The following is a 17,316-nucleotide window of genomic DNA, read 5'->3' as shown; positions in this document are numbered from 1 at the left end:
TTTCAGATTCTTGAGTGGTTGTCTTATGAGTTAACAACTCATAAGGAGTTTACTTTAAATAATAGTCCTAAAAAGTATTTTAACTAAATATAATTGGTATTTTCTTGCACTCTCACATTTGTACAGCAGTCAGAGGTAACTGAATGTGTATGTGTTCACAAGATAATTTGTTCACCAGTGTGCAATGCAGTATACGGGACAGGATACCTTGAAACACTGTCAAATCTGAACTGTGCCATGAAGACTGGGAGAAACTTGGTTTGTTCAAAAACAGAATAAATAACAATAAATACAATGTTTGGGAAGTTACAACACATGATGATACATTCATTAGAGCCATGCTGAAGATGATCAACAGAGGAAGGCCACATAAGAGTAACCATATCGAGTGAGTCCTGATAATAAATGTTGAAAAATAGGGGATATATATTCTTACATTTTAAATATGTAATCAAAAAGCTACATAGTTTCTCTATAGAAATGCTTATGCTACACAAAAGTTTTTGGAAATGTCTTGTTAAAGCATTCTTAACTTCATTGGCAAAGGTGAGGACAACCTGTTGCAACCTCTACAACCACAGTGATTATTATTTGACCCTGCTGGTCATCTATAAACGTTTGAACATCTTGGAGAAAAATCTGGCCTTAATGGTCATGTACTGTTATAATCTCCACCCGGCACAGCCAGAAGGGGACTGGCCACCCCTCAGAGCCTGGTTCCTCTCTAGGTTTCTTCCTAGGTTTCTGCCTTTCTAGGGAGTTTTTCCTAGCCACCGTGCTTCTACATCTGCATTGTTTCTGTTTGGGGTTTTAGGCTGGGTTTCCGTATAGCACTTTGTGACATCTGCGGATGTTAAAAGAGCTTTATAAATACAATTTGATTTGACACCAGGGTAAAAAACATAACCAGATAAAGAATATGATGTGTAATTTCCTTTATAAGATTAGAAAACTATCTGAAATCTGTCTCGTACGTACATTAGTGCAAACCCAAAGGTCAATCAGTGACTTCTAAACTAACAGAAACAACAGGTGAATCTACAGACCCAGACTCTGTTCAACGAAAGCCACAGCTATGATGAAGCATGCCTATCAGACGTGAAGCTAGCGCTCTTGAAATACACACACTGGCAAGTTCTTAAAACAGTGAACCAGCACTACTATGACATATGCATCAGCAAGTGACTCACCTTACTGAACTAGTAGTCTACAATCTTAATGGTGGAACTCTGTGTACTCATCTAGCTACATACTGTGTGTAACCTACATCACTGCCGGCAGGTGCAGTTTTGACCCCAACTGACTCACACCTGTTTTCTAACTCTGATCATCACCATAACCAGGTTTATCATTAATTATAGTACTACCATTCTCAGACAGAGCCCCATAGAACTGAAACTAAACCTGAATGGTAACGAGCCAAGACAGTCCAAGGTCGTGTTCAGTAGGGCACACGTAGCTAAACACTTTGCAAAGGAAAACAAAAACAGGCCTTTCTTATTGGACAAGCCCAGGTAGTCCCGCCCTGTTTCAGTAAGTTTTCTTCTGTTTGCTGCCTAATGAACACGACCCAGGGTTGACATAGGGCTGGTATTGGAGGGGAGGTTGACAGATCACAAGTTCAGCGGTCATACAGTCAGTAAGTAGACTATCTACAGGTCAATGGTCACAGAGCACAGAGTTCTCCAGGGTGAAGTCGTAGCTGAAGGAGGCCAGGTTGTGGTTGATGTCTTGGGGGGACATCAGCATCTCAGAGAAGAGGGGGAACCCGGGACCCCCTGTCTGCTTGGCCAGAACATGGGGGGCCAGGGTGAATGGGACATCTCCTAGAAGCTCTGGGAGAGACGGGGGGGCCTCCACGATGGGCGCCGGGGGCTTCCACATATGCCCTGGTGATGGCGCGATCACGGGAGGTGGAGCAGGGGCTGGAGAGTGGTGGGCCTGGGTAGGTGTCGCACTGGAGGACTAAGGAGAAGAGGTGAGAAAATGTCCACCTTCAGACATTGCATTTAGAAACAAGTGTAGGCTACACAAAAAAACAAGGAACACAAAATGTGGCTAACTTTTGGCAAACGTGAAAACAGATTGACGCCGACGAGGTTTCAGAGCTCTTCAACATCCACAGAAGGAAGTCACTAGGGTGCTGTCCCCAACCGTAACCTTAGCAACTCAACCAGCAAGTGTACTACTAAACACAAGCATCACACAATACAATTATTCTTTCCTGTGTCTACCATATTATAGGCCTGCTATTTTGACACTTCAACTGACTTCGTTGATTCAAAGGGAGTTGGTGTACACATAAAGTGCTAGATTTGAGACTTAAGCTGTGCTTTGGGCCTTGGAATGAAAGCCTAAATGCAGAGAAAATACAGGAAATGGCTTATTCCTCTCCAATTAAGAGAGCATTCGGTTGGGACGTAACCACGGAAACATCCTTAAATGACTGAGTGTTTGTTCTCTCAAACACGGTGGTGACGAGGACTCACCTGGGAGCATGAACACCAAGCAGTGTTTGGGGTTTTCCTTCTTTTTCATGACTTCTAGCACTTCACATATAAAGTAACCTTACATCTTAATCACTATTGTGGTTGTAATAACCATTACTGAAAACTGTAGGTAGTGGTCCTGCCATCTGTCCCTCCTTGTTTTTCAGATATTGCCCATAACACTGGTGAGTGTGTGAAGCACGACAGGTTTATATTGGTGGAGGTAGGAGTCTGTACAGTATGTAGGTGAAGGGTCTGTAACTTAGGTGAAGGGTGCGTCAGAACTTCCTGTGTGTGCAACATGAGGGCAAAGCACTGTAGCTCGCACTCATTGAATGGGAGCCAAGCTGCAGTGCCATGTCACCATATGCAGCTTACGCTTCAACACACACACACACACACACACACACACACACACACACACACACACACACACACACACACACACACACACACACACACACACACACACACACACACACACACACACACACACACACACACACACACACACACAGGCCTTGATTAAACCCATAATAATGACCACAGGCGACATCAAGGACTAGTAGGACCAACCAGATCAAACAGAGAACTAGCAACAACATAATAGAGCTTTTCTACAGCCACCATATGGCCAGACTCCAGTCCAGACCCAGTGTAGCGGCGATGGAGCGTGCTGAATGATAGTGGCATGCGTTGGTCCGCAAGCCTTTGTGTGTGTGTGTGTGTTTACAGGATCACACCCATGCCACTCAGCATCTGTCACCAACACAGCAGCAGCAGACTGTAGGCAGATTATATGAAGACAGGATGAGCCAGGCCAGACAGAAGTAGAGGAAACTCTGTGCAGTTAGTAACACAGTCAGTCAGTCTCACTGCTGTTTAAGTCTACAACAGTTGTGTTTCCTGGTACTGAGGAGCACATTTGCGAGACGAACCACTTGGCAGTTTTGAGTAACACAACCCAGGTTGTGTCCTAAATGACACCCCATCGGCATAGCGCTACCCCCGGTTATAAAATACTATCACCTTTGATGGTTGCACAATGACGTTACATGATGGTTTGCTGATGTTCACGTTTTGGATCTTCTGCCTCTGTTCTTCCACAGTTTCTCCTGGAGAGAAAAAAACCCAAAAGATATTCTGTCATTATACACCACAGGCCTAGGACTAGATTCTTCATCAAAATACATGCATGCGACCCACTACTAGCCCCGTCTACAATGGCCTACTTGCCCCGTGGTCTTCATAACAGAAGTGATTAGCCCGATTGGTGTATTTTTTCTTTCTTCAGGAAAACCAGGTCAATTGGGTGATTAGATGTGGTTTAACGAGTGGAGTGGCGTTCTGATCACATTCATGGATTACACAGCATTAACAAAGTTAGTAACACAGTAATACTGTTCCACAGAGCACTATGTGGACCAGAGCATGCCTGCAGCTCTCTGGTGTAGCCTAGCCTATGTTCCCAACCCCATTCCTCTCTCTGGTGTAGCCTAGCCTACAGTATGTTCCCAACCCCATTCCTCTCTCTGGTGTAGCATGGCCTACAGTATGTTCCCAACCCCATTCCTCTCTCTGGTGTAGCCTAGCCTACAGTATGTTCCCAACCCCATCCCTCTCTCTGGTGTAGCCTAGCATACAGTATGTTCCCAACCCCATTCCTCTCTCTGGTTTAGCATGGCCTACAGTATGTTCCCAACCCCATTCCTCTCTCTGGTGTAGCATGGCCTACAGTATGTTCCCAACCCCATCCCTCTCTCTGGTGTAGCCTAGCCTACAGTATGTTCCCAACCCCATTCCTCTCTCTGGTGTAGCCTAGCCTATGTTCCCAACCCCATTCCTCTCTCTGGTGTAGCCTAGCCTACAGTATGTTCCCAACCCCATTCCTCTCTCTGGTGTAGCCTAGCCTATGTTCCCAACCCCATTCCTCTCTCTGGTGTAGCCTAGCCTACAGTATGTTCCCAACCCCATTCCTCTCTCTGGTGTAGCATGGCCTACAGTATGTTCCCAACTCCATTCCTCTCTCTGGTGTAGCCTAGCCTATGTTCCCAAACCCATTCCTCTTGCATCATGTCATCTGGGGGAGAACTACTGAGCCTTAGTAACTAGACTAATTAACTGCACATTGTCAATGTCCTCTTCTCCCTCGCTCTCTCTCTCTCCTCCCTGTTTTCTCTCCCTCTCTTTCGTCTCCACTCCTCACTCCCCCTCTCCTCTGGGACTGAACTCTCTCTGCAGCATGAAGTCATCCTCCCTGATCTCACCAGATTCCTTTGATCTGAGCTCAGTGTGTCTCCAGTCACCCAATGTATCTCTCTATAGAGGGTTAAATGATCTCTATGAGAGGGAACTGAGGCCCAGAGCACCATGATAAAACAGAGGTTACGTTACTCTGCACAGGATCAATTTGGGATCTATCAGCTAGTAGTACAATGTCTCTCAGCTTCAGTAACCTCAAATTCAGATTATTTTTATTTAAAAAGATGCACTATGCAGATATCGCTCCGTCATTTCCTGGTAGCTAAAATGATAATGGTTCGCTTAATTGCAGTTTATGTGACAAAACAAGCAAGTATAGTGTAGAGAATAATTGTACCATCTAAACCACTGTGAAATACATTTTCGATATCCAAAAATATTGTATTTTCTTTTAGCGGTTTGAAGCTGGTGTACAAAACCAAATGTAACAATAGAAATACTGCACATAGAACATATCTACAGTTTCTTAGACTTGCTTTCAATGAGAATGACAGATCTAGAACTTACATTGTGAATGTGAATTTTGTCAGGTCACCCAAAAAGTTATACATATTGCAGCTTAAAAATATGTTGTTTAAATAAAAATATTTTGTCTATTGTCTTACTTTACTATTATCATATTCATATTTCCATCAATGTTTGAGGCATAGAAGTATGCAATATAAATTCCTTCTATGCCTTGAATTTAAAGCTTTGATTTGCCCCCCTTAGTCCTACAGGTACAAAAATAGCCCTTCCCACAATTTCATCACAAGATTTAGGCCACATTTCCATCCACATTTATGAAGGAATTCTTGACATGGTAGGCATTGCTCACCTACAGAACACACATTATTCCACAGCAAGCAGTGCAATATTTAAGTTCTCTAGGACAACAAGGGCATCTAAATAATGCCATGTAAAGTAAGCCTGTATTCTCCTCTTTATGTGTCGTCAGCATTGTACAGGCATGGCCTTGTCTCTGGGCTCAGTCAGTTAGACACAGGCCCCTCCTTCCCGCTCTCTCTCAGTCAGTAAACACAGAGTATGCATCCGTCATCTGCTTAATAGCATGCAGGAGTTTATCGCTCCCATTCACGAAATCCTTCAGAAGGAGAGAGGGATAACCAGGCTAAAGCAAGAAAATATACACACACACAATCTCTGCTTTATGATGCAGAGGACAGGTTAGGTCAGTTGTACTTGACTTCACATTATTGTAAGGCTGCATGTTTTCACATTCAACATCATGAAAAGACTTCCTCTTCGTGTGTTTGGATAACTGCCAGTGGAAACTGGACTGGCAAACACGTATATATATATATTTTTTAGTCTTGTCTAAACAGTGTCAGGTCAGGAGAGAGGCCTAAGGTTCTGGCTTGGATCATGAGCTGATCAAGCGAAGAGGAATGAAAAGGTGCACATTACATTCTGCATCGACCTGCTCTGTGCAGTGTGGACCTTGTCAATGACATCACGTTATGTCATGATTCGTGCTGGAGTTGTGTGACCTGCTCAGAGCGTGGACATTGTCAATGACATGCAGCTTGTCAGGCTAGCAGGCTTCTCTTAAACAGCTTTGCCAGCACAGATAGGCTAGAACAAACTAGCTCTACTAATGCTGGACACTGTTAGTAGCCTCACATTTATTTTCTGGAGGGGTTAAGTCACAATCTTCTGTTAAGCGACCAGTGATCAATTACTAAAAACACTTATGAACTCACATGCATGATGCACACATGCACACCCATCCTTGCATTACCTGCAATGACTTTAGGACTCCCTGGAAAACAGTGGCAATTGTTACTGTGTGGACTACTATCCTGGCTAAATAAATAAAGACTTTAGACAGGGAAAAGCAACAGCTGAAAACAAAGGTTAAAATGAATGTGGTGTGGGGGTGTAGGCCTTTGAACACGATGTCAGTGAAAGAGACTCCTTGGAACTGTCGTGAGACTGTAGACACTGACAGCCATCCAAATACAAGTGAGGCTATTGTCTGTCGGCTGGGTTAAGAGCCTGTGAGAGAGGGATATGGGCTCCCAGAAGAGGCACAGGCAGCTGCTCATGACTTCAGCAGTCAACCAGGCCCACTCCTCAAGAGTGTCAGCTGCAGGCAGGGGTGCACACACACACACACCCTGCCTTTGAGGGACTGAAGGCCCTAGACTTGGATCACAGAGATGACTTCTGAGATCATAAAACAAATCCTTTCTCATTGGATTCCATCTAACAGAATGGAGGAGAAAATATTAGGTGTTGCAAATGAACAGCTTAGACTGGGGAGAGAGATTCGCCTGATGTATGCTACAAACCCTGTCAAAAAACGTTATTGTAATAGCTAATTTTCTGAGGTAGAATGAGATTTGACTCCATGACCCCCTGACAAATGTGAACCATCCCTCCATCTAGCATCAGGGGTAGACTATGCAGATTGTTTTCCCTTAAAGCAACCATGCAGTCTTTATAATGTTATTTTTAAATCGTCACTGTGTGTCTAATACAATTATACTGTGTGTGTTTATTTAATGAAAATAACTCCAAATATATTTTTTTATAATTTATTTATCCTTTTGCCATTGAAATGCTCAGTCTGATTGTGTCGGTGTGTTGACACAAATTGTTATATACACAGCCCTGATTGGCGGACAGGAATGTCAAGAGTCTACCCCGCTTACCCCTTCAATGTGGGAGGATACAAATGCAAATAAAAAAATGACTGGTCATTGGTCAGAATAATCAGATCAGATTGTGATATCATACTGTGGGCCAAAAACTTCCATCTCACCTGAACAGGCTGAAAGTCCAGGTGTTAAAAAAAATAGCTCTTTCACAAAAAAGGCATTATCGTCATTTTCACAATTTCAGAGTGTTATTTCGACATAATAGTGTTGAAATATCCATTTTATTTAAGGAAAACAATTTTTTTACTGCACTGCCCCTTTAAAGCCTTCTCTCCTTGCTCTCTCTCCCTATCGCTCTTTCCCCAGGAGGACTTCTCTCAGCCTGAATAACTAAATGTGGATGGATGCGAGAAGGTCCACAGACGATCAGGCTGACAGCCACCCAGTTCCCTGCCCACTGGGATTTTCCGCTGGCTCTCTCCCACAGCACAGCCCCGGCCTTAACCTACCCAACCGGCAGGCCGCTGGCTGGGGAAGTGAAAGGGTAGTGGAGTGGCACATGATATGCCCCCTGCCATACGGACCCAGACAGATCAGCTTTGTAAGAACATCTGCTCCCTTTGGTCTGGAGCCATCAGTACCAGGAAAGCTCGTAATGTGGAAAGAGGCTGTGGTGCAGATGGCAAATGTAATGGCTACCCTTTACAGCTAATATTTTATGTCAGTTTATACAGTAAAAACTATTTAAAATTATATATTTTTAAATCCTCACAGAAAATGATATTTGAATGTTCATTCAATGCAACTAAACAAACTAGCCTAACTGTACTTGAATTGAAAGCCACTACCCCAACTCTGACTGAAGCCTAGTCCTACATTGTTGGATTTGCGCTCTGTAACAACTCCTATCAACATTGATTACACCTAGAGTAAATCTATTAATTCCGTTTTGGTGCTTCACCTTTTAAACTCCATAGTTTCATCAGCCATCTGACTGAGCCCTTCCTTCCTTAGGAAACACACAGTCTCTCTAATCATTGGCGTCTTTGATCAGAGCACAGTCATTGGGTTTACACTAAAACGTCTGTGAGCTCAGTCAGACTCTTTCTCCTTTATCTGGGAAGAAACGCTGGCTCTGAGACTGGCGCTCTTCTGTCTGCCAAGAGAAACATACAACTCCTGACCATCTGTGTCTACTGCTTCACCAAAAGCCAGACCTGGGTTCAAATACCATTTGAAATCACTTTAAATACTTTAGCCGTTAGCTTTAGCCTGTCTGGAGCGCCCGATGGGCGGCGTTTGCACTTTTGCGACTACTTTATTGGTTCCATTGAGCCGGGCAAGAGCAATCAAGCCCAGCTAAAGTATTTGAAATTATTTGGAGTAGTATTTGAACCCAGGTCCACCAGCAGCGCTCCCAATCAAAGCCACGGGATAAAGAGCCAATTATACTGCACTTTACTGGTAGAGGAAAGAGGGATGAGGGAGCTTCCTGACTAACAATAACATTTTCATTATTTGGGGCTTAGATTTTGAAAGGTACTAAAGGAGGTTATGTGGCCTTGGACCTTTCAAATTGGCAGGATTTATCTTCATTTCTGAGTAAAGCGTGTAGCAATCCTATATTATCGTTTTGAGCAAATGATAAACATATGCTAATTTCTTGTTATGACGTATTACTACGCCCATGAGCATGAGGAAACTATGATGCGCAACTCCCTATTTTCATTTCAGGTTCATCTCAGCCTCAAAGAAGTGGTGAAAGACATTATTCAATGCTGGTGACGAACTTAAAACTACATGTGGAATGAAACAGTTTTTTAAGCTTATAGTATTTACTAGTGTTACAAAGTAGAGGTTCAGGATTTAGTCTTGTTGATATAAAATTGTTAGTAGAAATGTAAAAAATAACAAGATAAACAAAAAATATAGACCGATGTTATTGACTAAAAGTGCATTGAAACATTTAAAATACAATTTTAGAATACAGTAGCACTTGACACGTCATTGTGTGCAACTCTGACACACAACCCCCACAGCATTGTTCTGGGTGATATCAGTAGGCGACCAGGAGAGGCCCAGCCACTCAGGGGCCATTTAGAGACATTTAATTATGAAACAAGATTGGTACAACCAGTAGAGCATTATGGAATCCACACATTTCATGGATTAAATAACAATCACAGAATTACCTTATGTATGTGTGTGTTCTGCCCAACTTGTTAGATGTTGGGTAAATGTGGTAGTTTCGGAACTGAGCAGAGCCTACTGAGCAATAGGATGACCTGAAACCTCAAAGTTTCTAGCAGCTACACATTTCTGACTCTTAAAAAAGTCAGCAGGTTGACGTTTCATTATTTGTTTCTCACCTATTATCACGAACCCATCTGTACCTCCCTCTGACGATGACTTCTTGTTAGAGTCTTTATTACGATTTCCGAAAAAACTGAACATACTGACTCCTTACTAGATCTGCAAAGGCGAGAAAAACAAATGTTAGCAAGCATATGGCAACATCATCACGACACATGGAATGAGAAAATGCATAAAAAAATAATGTTGTTGTTACCTTTTTGTATGTAGAACCTAGGAGTATGCCTGAAAGTTGATCACAGATCGCAATATCAGAACAGAATACAAGTTGGTTACAAAGTGACTTTCACTTTGATATCTTGTAGCTTCCAAAGTATCAAATATCACGTACGACCTACTAGCTTCTAGTTAACTAGGTTTTCGTCAAACAAAAGAAAATTACTTACCCTACCAGTCTTTCGTTTCGTTAAAAAGTCGAGTAAACTAACATACAATTTTGTTATTGTTAGATTATCTATTCAATTTTACTTCGATTTCGTGTAGTTAGCCAAGTGTGTTGTTGCTGTTGTCTTATGTGTTTCCGGTAATTCCTGTTCTGTAAATGGTCCGTGTAGAAACAATATCGAGAACCATCTAATTCTGATCAGTTCTATAATGATTGTACCGCAATCTGTCGCTTTGAATCTAGTGTTTGGTTATTATGCTCCACTTTAAAAGATTGAAGTTTAATTTATATGAAATTATCCGTTCATGTAGCATTTCAACCATAGTTAACATAAGCTTGTGTCCGGGGAAAGAATGTATCATAGAACAATGAGGAAACGTCGTCGTACTGGCTAAATAAGCACTTAGTAGTGGGGATGTTGATGTTTCAATGAGCAAGGCAGAGCCAAAAAACGGATATATACAGTGATGGTGCAGAGATGGCAGGAGCAGTGGAATATAGATAATATGGGAAGGCATTTGTTTCAAGTACAGAGGAACGTCGGGGAGGGGAGGACGGCAGGAAGGGACAGAAGAGAGGAGGCTATTTTTTACAAGATTAAGGGTGGGACACAGCTAGTTGAATAAGACATTACATGTGATAGGAAAGCATCCAACAGGAAAGTGTGATTATTGTCAGGAAACAGAGACCGTGGAGCATGTATTGCTACAGTGTGGGCAGTATCAGAAGGAAAGAGAGAGGATGAGATCTAGTATGAGGGAGAAGGGGATACAGGAAATTAGTTTAAAGAGTATATTGAGTAGAACGTCATTAGAAATAGTCTCAAATATTTTATCTTTTTTAAGAGCAACGGGGCTGGCAGGTAGGATTTAGTTTCTCCCTGTCTCTGGCCCACAGTACATTAGGTGGCGGTAATGCACCATAACGTTGGATGCCAACCGCTGATAAACCCCACTGAAGAAGAAGAAACCTCGTTGTAACAAAATATTTCGCGCGCTATCGCTTACTTGGCTGACACAATCGTAGGTGCAATTGAAGTTGCCCACGGCAAAATCTTTCAATATGGCAGTTTTCGAGTCACCAAAACCCAGAATAAACTATTCTATGCTGTCTCAATATATCAGTATGCCGATTTGCTTCGTTGGACGTGTTGAGAAGGTAATGTGCTAGTGTTTTTATTGGGCCTAACGACGTTAGTTCAGCACTAGAAATTGGATGGCAGTGGTGGTACACAGCCAGAAATGGCAATGAAATTCGCTACTTTGATAAGTAGTTAGTTAGCGTGACAAAATCGCAATTCATTGTTTGTCGTCTAACAGGTCCATCCAACAGGAAAATCATTCACTCTTTCGGACGGAGAAGGGAAGTCTGCGTCAGTGGAACTCAACGAGCCCGTGAGTAAAGTTGCAAGACGTAACTAACAGTAGACTGGTTGAACAGTAGCTATCTTCTAGGAATGAAAAGATCTGACAATGACAACATGATATCATTAAACTGAAAGTGAACGTTGTACTTGAGTTTCAAAGGCACACAGTGCCTTCGGAAAGTATTCAGACCCCTTTATGTTAGCCTTATTCTAAAATGGAGTAAATTGTTTTCCCCCCTCATCAATCTACATGCAATACCCCATAATGACAAAGCAAAAACAGGTTTTAGAAATGTTTGCTAATTTTTTTTTTTTTTTTTACGGAAATAACATTTACATAAGTATTCAGACCCTTTAGTCAGTACTTTGTTGAAGCACCTTTGGCAGCGATTACAGCATCAAGTCTTCTTGGGTATGATGCTACAAGCTTGGTTACACCTGTATTTGGGGAGTTTCTCCCATTCCTCTCTGCAGATCCTCTCAAGCTCTGTCATGTATGATGGGGAGCGTTGCTGCACAGCTATTTTCAGGTCTCTCCAGACATTTGATCGGGTTCCAGTCCGGGCTCTGGCTGGACCACTCAAGGACATTCAGAGACTTGTCCCGAAGCCACTCCTGCGTTGTCTTGGCTGTGTGCTTAGAGTTGTTGTCCTGTTGGAAGGTGAACCGTCGCTACAGTCTGAGGTCCTGAGCAAACTTTCATGAAGGATCTCTGTACTTTGCTCCATTCATCTTTGCCTCGATCCTGATTAGTCTCCCAGTCCCTGCCGCTGAAAAACATCCCCACAGCATGGTGCTGGCACCACCATGCTTCACCGTAGGGATGGTGCCAGGTTTCCTCCAGACATGACGCTTGGCATTCAGGCCAATGAGTTCAATCTTGGTTTCATCAGACCAGAGAATCTTGTTTTTCATGGTCTGAGAGTCTTTAGGTGCCTTTTGGCAAACTCCAAGCGGGCTGTCGTGCCTTTTACTGAGGATTGGCTTCCGTCTGGCCACTCTACCATGAAGGCCTGATTGGTAGAGTGCTGCAGAGATCGTTGTCCTTCTCGAAGGTTCTCCCATCTCCACAGAGGAACTCAGGAGCTTTGTCAGAGTGACCATCGGGTTCTTGGTCACCTCCCTGACCAAGGCCCTTCTCCCCCGAGTTTTTTAATTTAAAAATTTTTTGATTTAACTAGGCAAGTCAGTTAAGAACAAATAGTTATTTACAATGACGGCCTACCAAAAGGCCTCCTGCGGAGACGGTGGCTGGGATAAAATAAATACAAAGTATTGGTGGTTACAAACTTCTTCCATTTAAGAATGCTAGAGGCCACTGTGTTCTTGGGGATCTTGAATGCTGCAGACATTTTTTGGTACCCTTCCCAGATCTGTGCCTCGACACAATCCTGTCTCGAAGGTCTACGGACAATTCCGTCGACCTCATGGCTTGGTTTTTGCTCTGACATGCACTGTCAACTGTGGGACCTTATATAGACAGGTGTATGCCTTTCCAAATCATGTCCAACCTATTGAATTTACCACAGGTGGACTCCAATGAAGTTGTAGAAACGTCTCAAGGATAATCAATGAAAACAGGATGCACCTGAGCTCAATTTCGAGTCTCATAACAAAGGGTCTGAATATTTATGTAAATAAGGTTTTTCTGTTTTATTTTAATACATTTGCAAACATTTCTAAAAACCTGTTTTCACTTTGTCATTATGGGGTATTGTGTGTAGATTGCTGAGGATTTTTATTTATTTAATCCATTTTAGAATAAGGCTGTAATGTAACAAAATGTGGAAAAAGTCAATGAGTCTGAGTACTTTCCCAATGCACTGTATGTCCATTAGCGCATTGCCTGATGTAACATTGTTTCTCTTTCCCAGCTTGATGAGGAGCTGAGTGGGGTGGTGGAGGTAGTTGGTGTGGTGTCCAACAAAGGGGCAATAATGGCCTCTGCATACAACATGCTCAGAGAAGACAAAGGCATGCCTTTCGGTAAGTACATAATCTCTCCTATGGAAAAGGGAATGTGTTCTCAAAGGTACACTCAAAATGACATCATTATACACAGCAGGGTGACTTCCTGCAACAAAATCAACCAAATATGCTTTCTTCCCAATGTGGGCAGTGTACCTCAAGGGAGAGCACAGATTTGGGAGAAACTGTAGTGGTAGTCTTGGAATATTTGAATTATTGTTGTTGATGATGGTGTCTCTAGAGTGTTCTTTTAAACGTGCCAAAGACTGTTTAGCTGGTTTGACGTCACTTCATTTTTTTTTTACAGATCTATCTATAATGGTTTAGCTAATATAATTTTGTTCTTTTTTATGTCCTTTCCAGACCTGGAGCTGTACAATGAAGCCCTGAAAGTCATCCACGATTTCCCCCAGCACTATCAATTTGAAATAGCCACCAGTGGATGAGCACTTTGCACTTATTCATTCCTTCCTAAAGATCATTGTCAACGTGAACCTCATTTGTCTTGCCTTTTTTTTATTTATATACCCCGATATGAGTTCTAAATAGATATGTACAGTTTTTTATATTTTTCTTCGTTTAGAAAATAAAAGCCTTTTAACTTGTCTGTGTTTAGTCATTACAACAATCTTCATAAATAAAACCACCAGTCTCACAAAATGACCTATGATACAGAGTTTGAGATTATCAGCATCAACTAAATTGTACTTTATTGACATCTCAACTCAACCAAGTTACGTTCTCAGGATATTTGATATATACTGTATTTCAAATCTGAATTGAAATGCTTTCTACTACTGCATGTGTGGCTGTGTTATAGCACAGTACCCTCTGTTGGTACGAATGTTAAACACAAGCTACTGTACTGCTGTAACCACACCTCTACCCTGCTACCAAGTGGTGAGGGAGGGACTAAAATAAGCATCAGCAACACACTACTTATCAGCAAAAAGTTAAGTTTCCCCACACACAATAAACTGAACGTTAACTTTCATCAAGACTTTGTGTTGCTGCTGTTTCATTGTATCCCAGGAACGTATTCATGGATTGAGTTGGGATTTGATTTGATTGTGGTCGTCACATTGTTTTTGACAAATGCTCTCTTAATATGACATCAATGCATGGTTCACATTCTTGACTTGAAATCTGAGATACACAATTGACAGTGAACACTAGTGTAATATTCAGATTGTTATTGTAATGTTCTCGTCTATAGGATCTGCCCGTCAGTGCCGTTTAAGACGAGGGAGGACGATTAATTTTTTTAATGAGCATGGCCTTATTTCTATTACAGCATATTGGATGACTGTCATTCATATTCCATTCAACGAGTTCAATGTAACATAGATAGGTTTAGGCTACTACATGTTACTCAAATGTTCCCTATACCCATCATGAGGTTGCTACAACCTAGCCTATGAATGAAAGATTACAATGTAGGTGCACACAGGTCGAGAGAAAATTAGGTGACAGACAGTGACACATGGACCGCCTTGCACACTCTTGCCTGCATCTAGCTGAAATAGGGTGTAATCATTAGTCCAACAGTTGAAAAATATAGTTTCTATTAGACAAATTCAGGTATGTTTATCCCTGTTTTGTTCTGTTTAGGAATTGTTTTTCAACAGAATCGGTGGAATGAAAACACCCCTGGTCACTCTTAAACACAGTTCACGTTCATAGCAGCCACGTTGTATTCCTTCTCGCATCTATGTGCTCTCCTCTCACCTTTTCCCTTCATTTGTGGACTTCAATGCACAACACATCAGCTGTATGTGACCAGGTGAAGAAACCTTTCCTAGCCAAACCATATCATCACTGCTACACACAGCCTACATAGTTGTCACCATATTAGTTAAAGTAACGTCATAGTCAACATAGCTAATATAACTACTAGTAACAAGTTTGTAAACCCAATACAATCATGCAGTAACTTTAATATGTATACAGTGAGGGAAAAAAGTATTTGATCCCCTGCTGATTTTGTACGTTTGCCCACTGACAAAGACATGATCAGTCTATAATTTTAATGGTAGGTTTATTTGAACAGTGAGAGACAGAATAACAATAAAAAAATCCAGAAAAATGCATGTCAAAAATGTTATAAATAGATTTGCATTTTAATGAGGGAAAATAAGTATTTGACCCCTCTGCAAAACATGACTTAGTACTTGGTGGCAAAACCCTTGTTGGCAATCACAGAGGTCAGACGTTTCTTGTAGTTGGCCACCAGGTTTGCACACATCTCAGGAGGGATTTTGTCCCACTCCTCTTTGCAGATCTTCTCCAAGTCATTAAGGTTTCGAGGCTGACGTTTGGCAACTCGAACCTTCAGCTCCCTCCACAGATTTTCTATGGGATTAAGGTCTGGAGACTGGCTAGGCTACTCCAGGACCTTAATGTGCTTCTTCTTGAGCCACTCCTTTGTTGCCTTGGCCGTGTGTTTTGGGTCATTGTCATGCTGGAATACCCATCCACCACCCATTTTCAATAACCTGGCTGAGGGAAGGAGGTTCTCACCCAAGATTTGACGGTACATGGCCCCGTCCATTGTCCCTTTGATGTGGTGAAGTTGTCCTGTCCCCTTAGCAAAAAAACACCCCCAAAGCATAATGTTTCCACCTCCATGTTTGATGGTGGGGATGGTGTTCTTGGGGTCATAGGCAGCATTCCTCCTCCTCCAAACACGGCGAGTTGATTTGATGGCAAAGAGCTCCATTTTGGTCTCATCTGACCACAACACTTTCACCCAGTTCTGTTATGATTTAACTGGATAAGAACCCAAATGCAGACAAGTACACCAAGCCAGAGAAGTTTTAACAGGTTTATTTACAATGTTCAAAGTCCAGGTTTCCAAATATATGGGAAGAGCAAGTCCAGGTACAGGGAGGGTAACAGATCCAGATCAGGGCAGGTGTGGTACCGTAATGTCCTAGTGTCCGTGGTGAGTCCAAAAGAGAGGTCCGTAATGGAGAGCAGGATGGTGGTGGCAGGAGTGAAGCGGAGGCAGGAGTCAGGTTCCAAATATATGGTCGTCTTGACTATGATCTGACGATGAGTGGAAAGTTTGACCGGGTCTTAAAGGCTGAGGTGATTATGGTGAATGAGCTGCAGCTGGAACCCTGACTCCCGCACACCAGACTTCACTCCTGCAATCAAGGACAGACAGAGGGGAGGGGAGAGCGAGAGAGAGCTACCTAGCAGCAGTAGGCCTAACAGTACCCCTCTACGGACGCCACCTGGCGGCCGACGGGTTTATCGGGATGTAACCTATGAAACTCTCGGACCAGATCAGGATCCACAATGAAGCTCCTGGGCACCCAGGAACGTTCCTCGGGACCATAACCCTCCCAATCCACCAGGTACTGGAAACCACGACCTCGGCGGCGAACATCCAGAAGTCGCCGGACAGTGTAGACCGGACCCCCACCCACGATCTTGGGCGGAGGAGGGGGGACGAGAGGGCGGGCACAAAGGGCTAACCGACACAGGCTTAATCTGGGGAAACATGAAAGGTGGAATGAACCCGTAGGGGAGGCAGGAAGCTGTAGCTCAACCGCGCAGGGGTTAACAATAGACAGTATCTTGAACGGTCCTATAAAACGAGGCGCCATCTTCTTAGACTCCACCTTCAATGGAAGGTCCCGTGACTTCAGCCATACCTCTTGACCAGGAGAGTAACCGGGAGCCTGGGACCGGTGACGGTTGGCTTGCCTCTGCATGTACGCGGAAGCTCGGGACAGAGCTACCCTGGCCTTCCTCCAGACCTTGAAGCAGCGGCGCATGTGGGACTGCACCGAGAGTACCGCAAGTTCCCTCTCTTGGGAAGGGAACAGGGGAGGTTGATAACCCAGAGCACACAGAAAAGGA

At 43.0% G+C, this 17,316-nt stretch overlaps 2 protein-coding genes across 3 annotated transcripts; one reads left to right on the top strand and one right to left on the bottom strand.

Annotated features, from left to right (window-relative positions):
• Window positions 1-920: 920 nt before the first annotated feature.
• On the bottom strand, window positions 921-10,244 carry LOC121586570 (UBAP1-MVB12-associated (UMA)-domain containing protein 1). Of its 2 annotated transcripts, XM_041903355.1 has the most exons (6): window positions 10,114-10,244; window positions 9,924-9,952; window positions 9,724-9,826; window positions 6,493-6,513; window positions 3,519-3,604; window positions 921-1,965 (listed from the first exon to the last, which is right to left on the bottom strand). In XM_041903355.1, exons 3-6 carry the CDS (start codon window positions 9,806-9,808, stop codon window positions 1,660-1,662), a joined length of 498 nt encoding a protein of 165 aa, XP_041759289.1. In that variant the 5' UTR covers window positions 9,809-9,826; window positions 9,924-9,952; window positions 10,114-10,244; the 3' UTR covers window positions 921-1,659. The 2 variants fall into 2 exon arrangements, with proteins under 2 accessions (XP_041759289.1, XP_041759290.1); XM_041903356.1 differs by lacking the exon at window positions 6,493-6,513.
• Window positions 10,245-11,053: 809 nt separating this feature from the next.
• LOC121585619 (replication protein A 14 kDa subunit) lies at window positions 11,054-14,051 on the top strand. Its single transcript, XM_041901943.2, has 4 exons — window positions 11,054-11,270; window positions 11,432-11,506; window positions 13,353-13,464; window positions 13,810-14,051. Exons 1-4 carry the CDS (start codon window positions 11,175-11,177, stop codon window positions 13,890-13,892), a joined length of 366 nt encoding a protein of 121 aa, XP_041757877.1. The 5' UTR covers window positions 11,054-11,174; the 3' UTR covers window positions 13,893-14,051.
• Window positions 14,052-17,316: the final 3,265 nt, after the last annotated feature.

Source organism: Coregonus clupeaformis, chromosome 17 (genome assembly GCF_020615455.1).
Source record: "Coregonus clupeaformis isolate EN_2021a chromosome 17, ASM2061545v1, whole genome shotgun sequence".
In the NCBI taxonomy this organism is placed as follows: Eukaryota; Metazoa; Chordata; class Actinopteri; order Salmoniformes; family Salmonidae; genus Coregonus; species Coregonus clupeaformis.
This window is presented reverse-complemented; position numbering and strand designations above follow the sequence as displayed.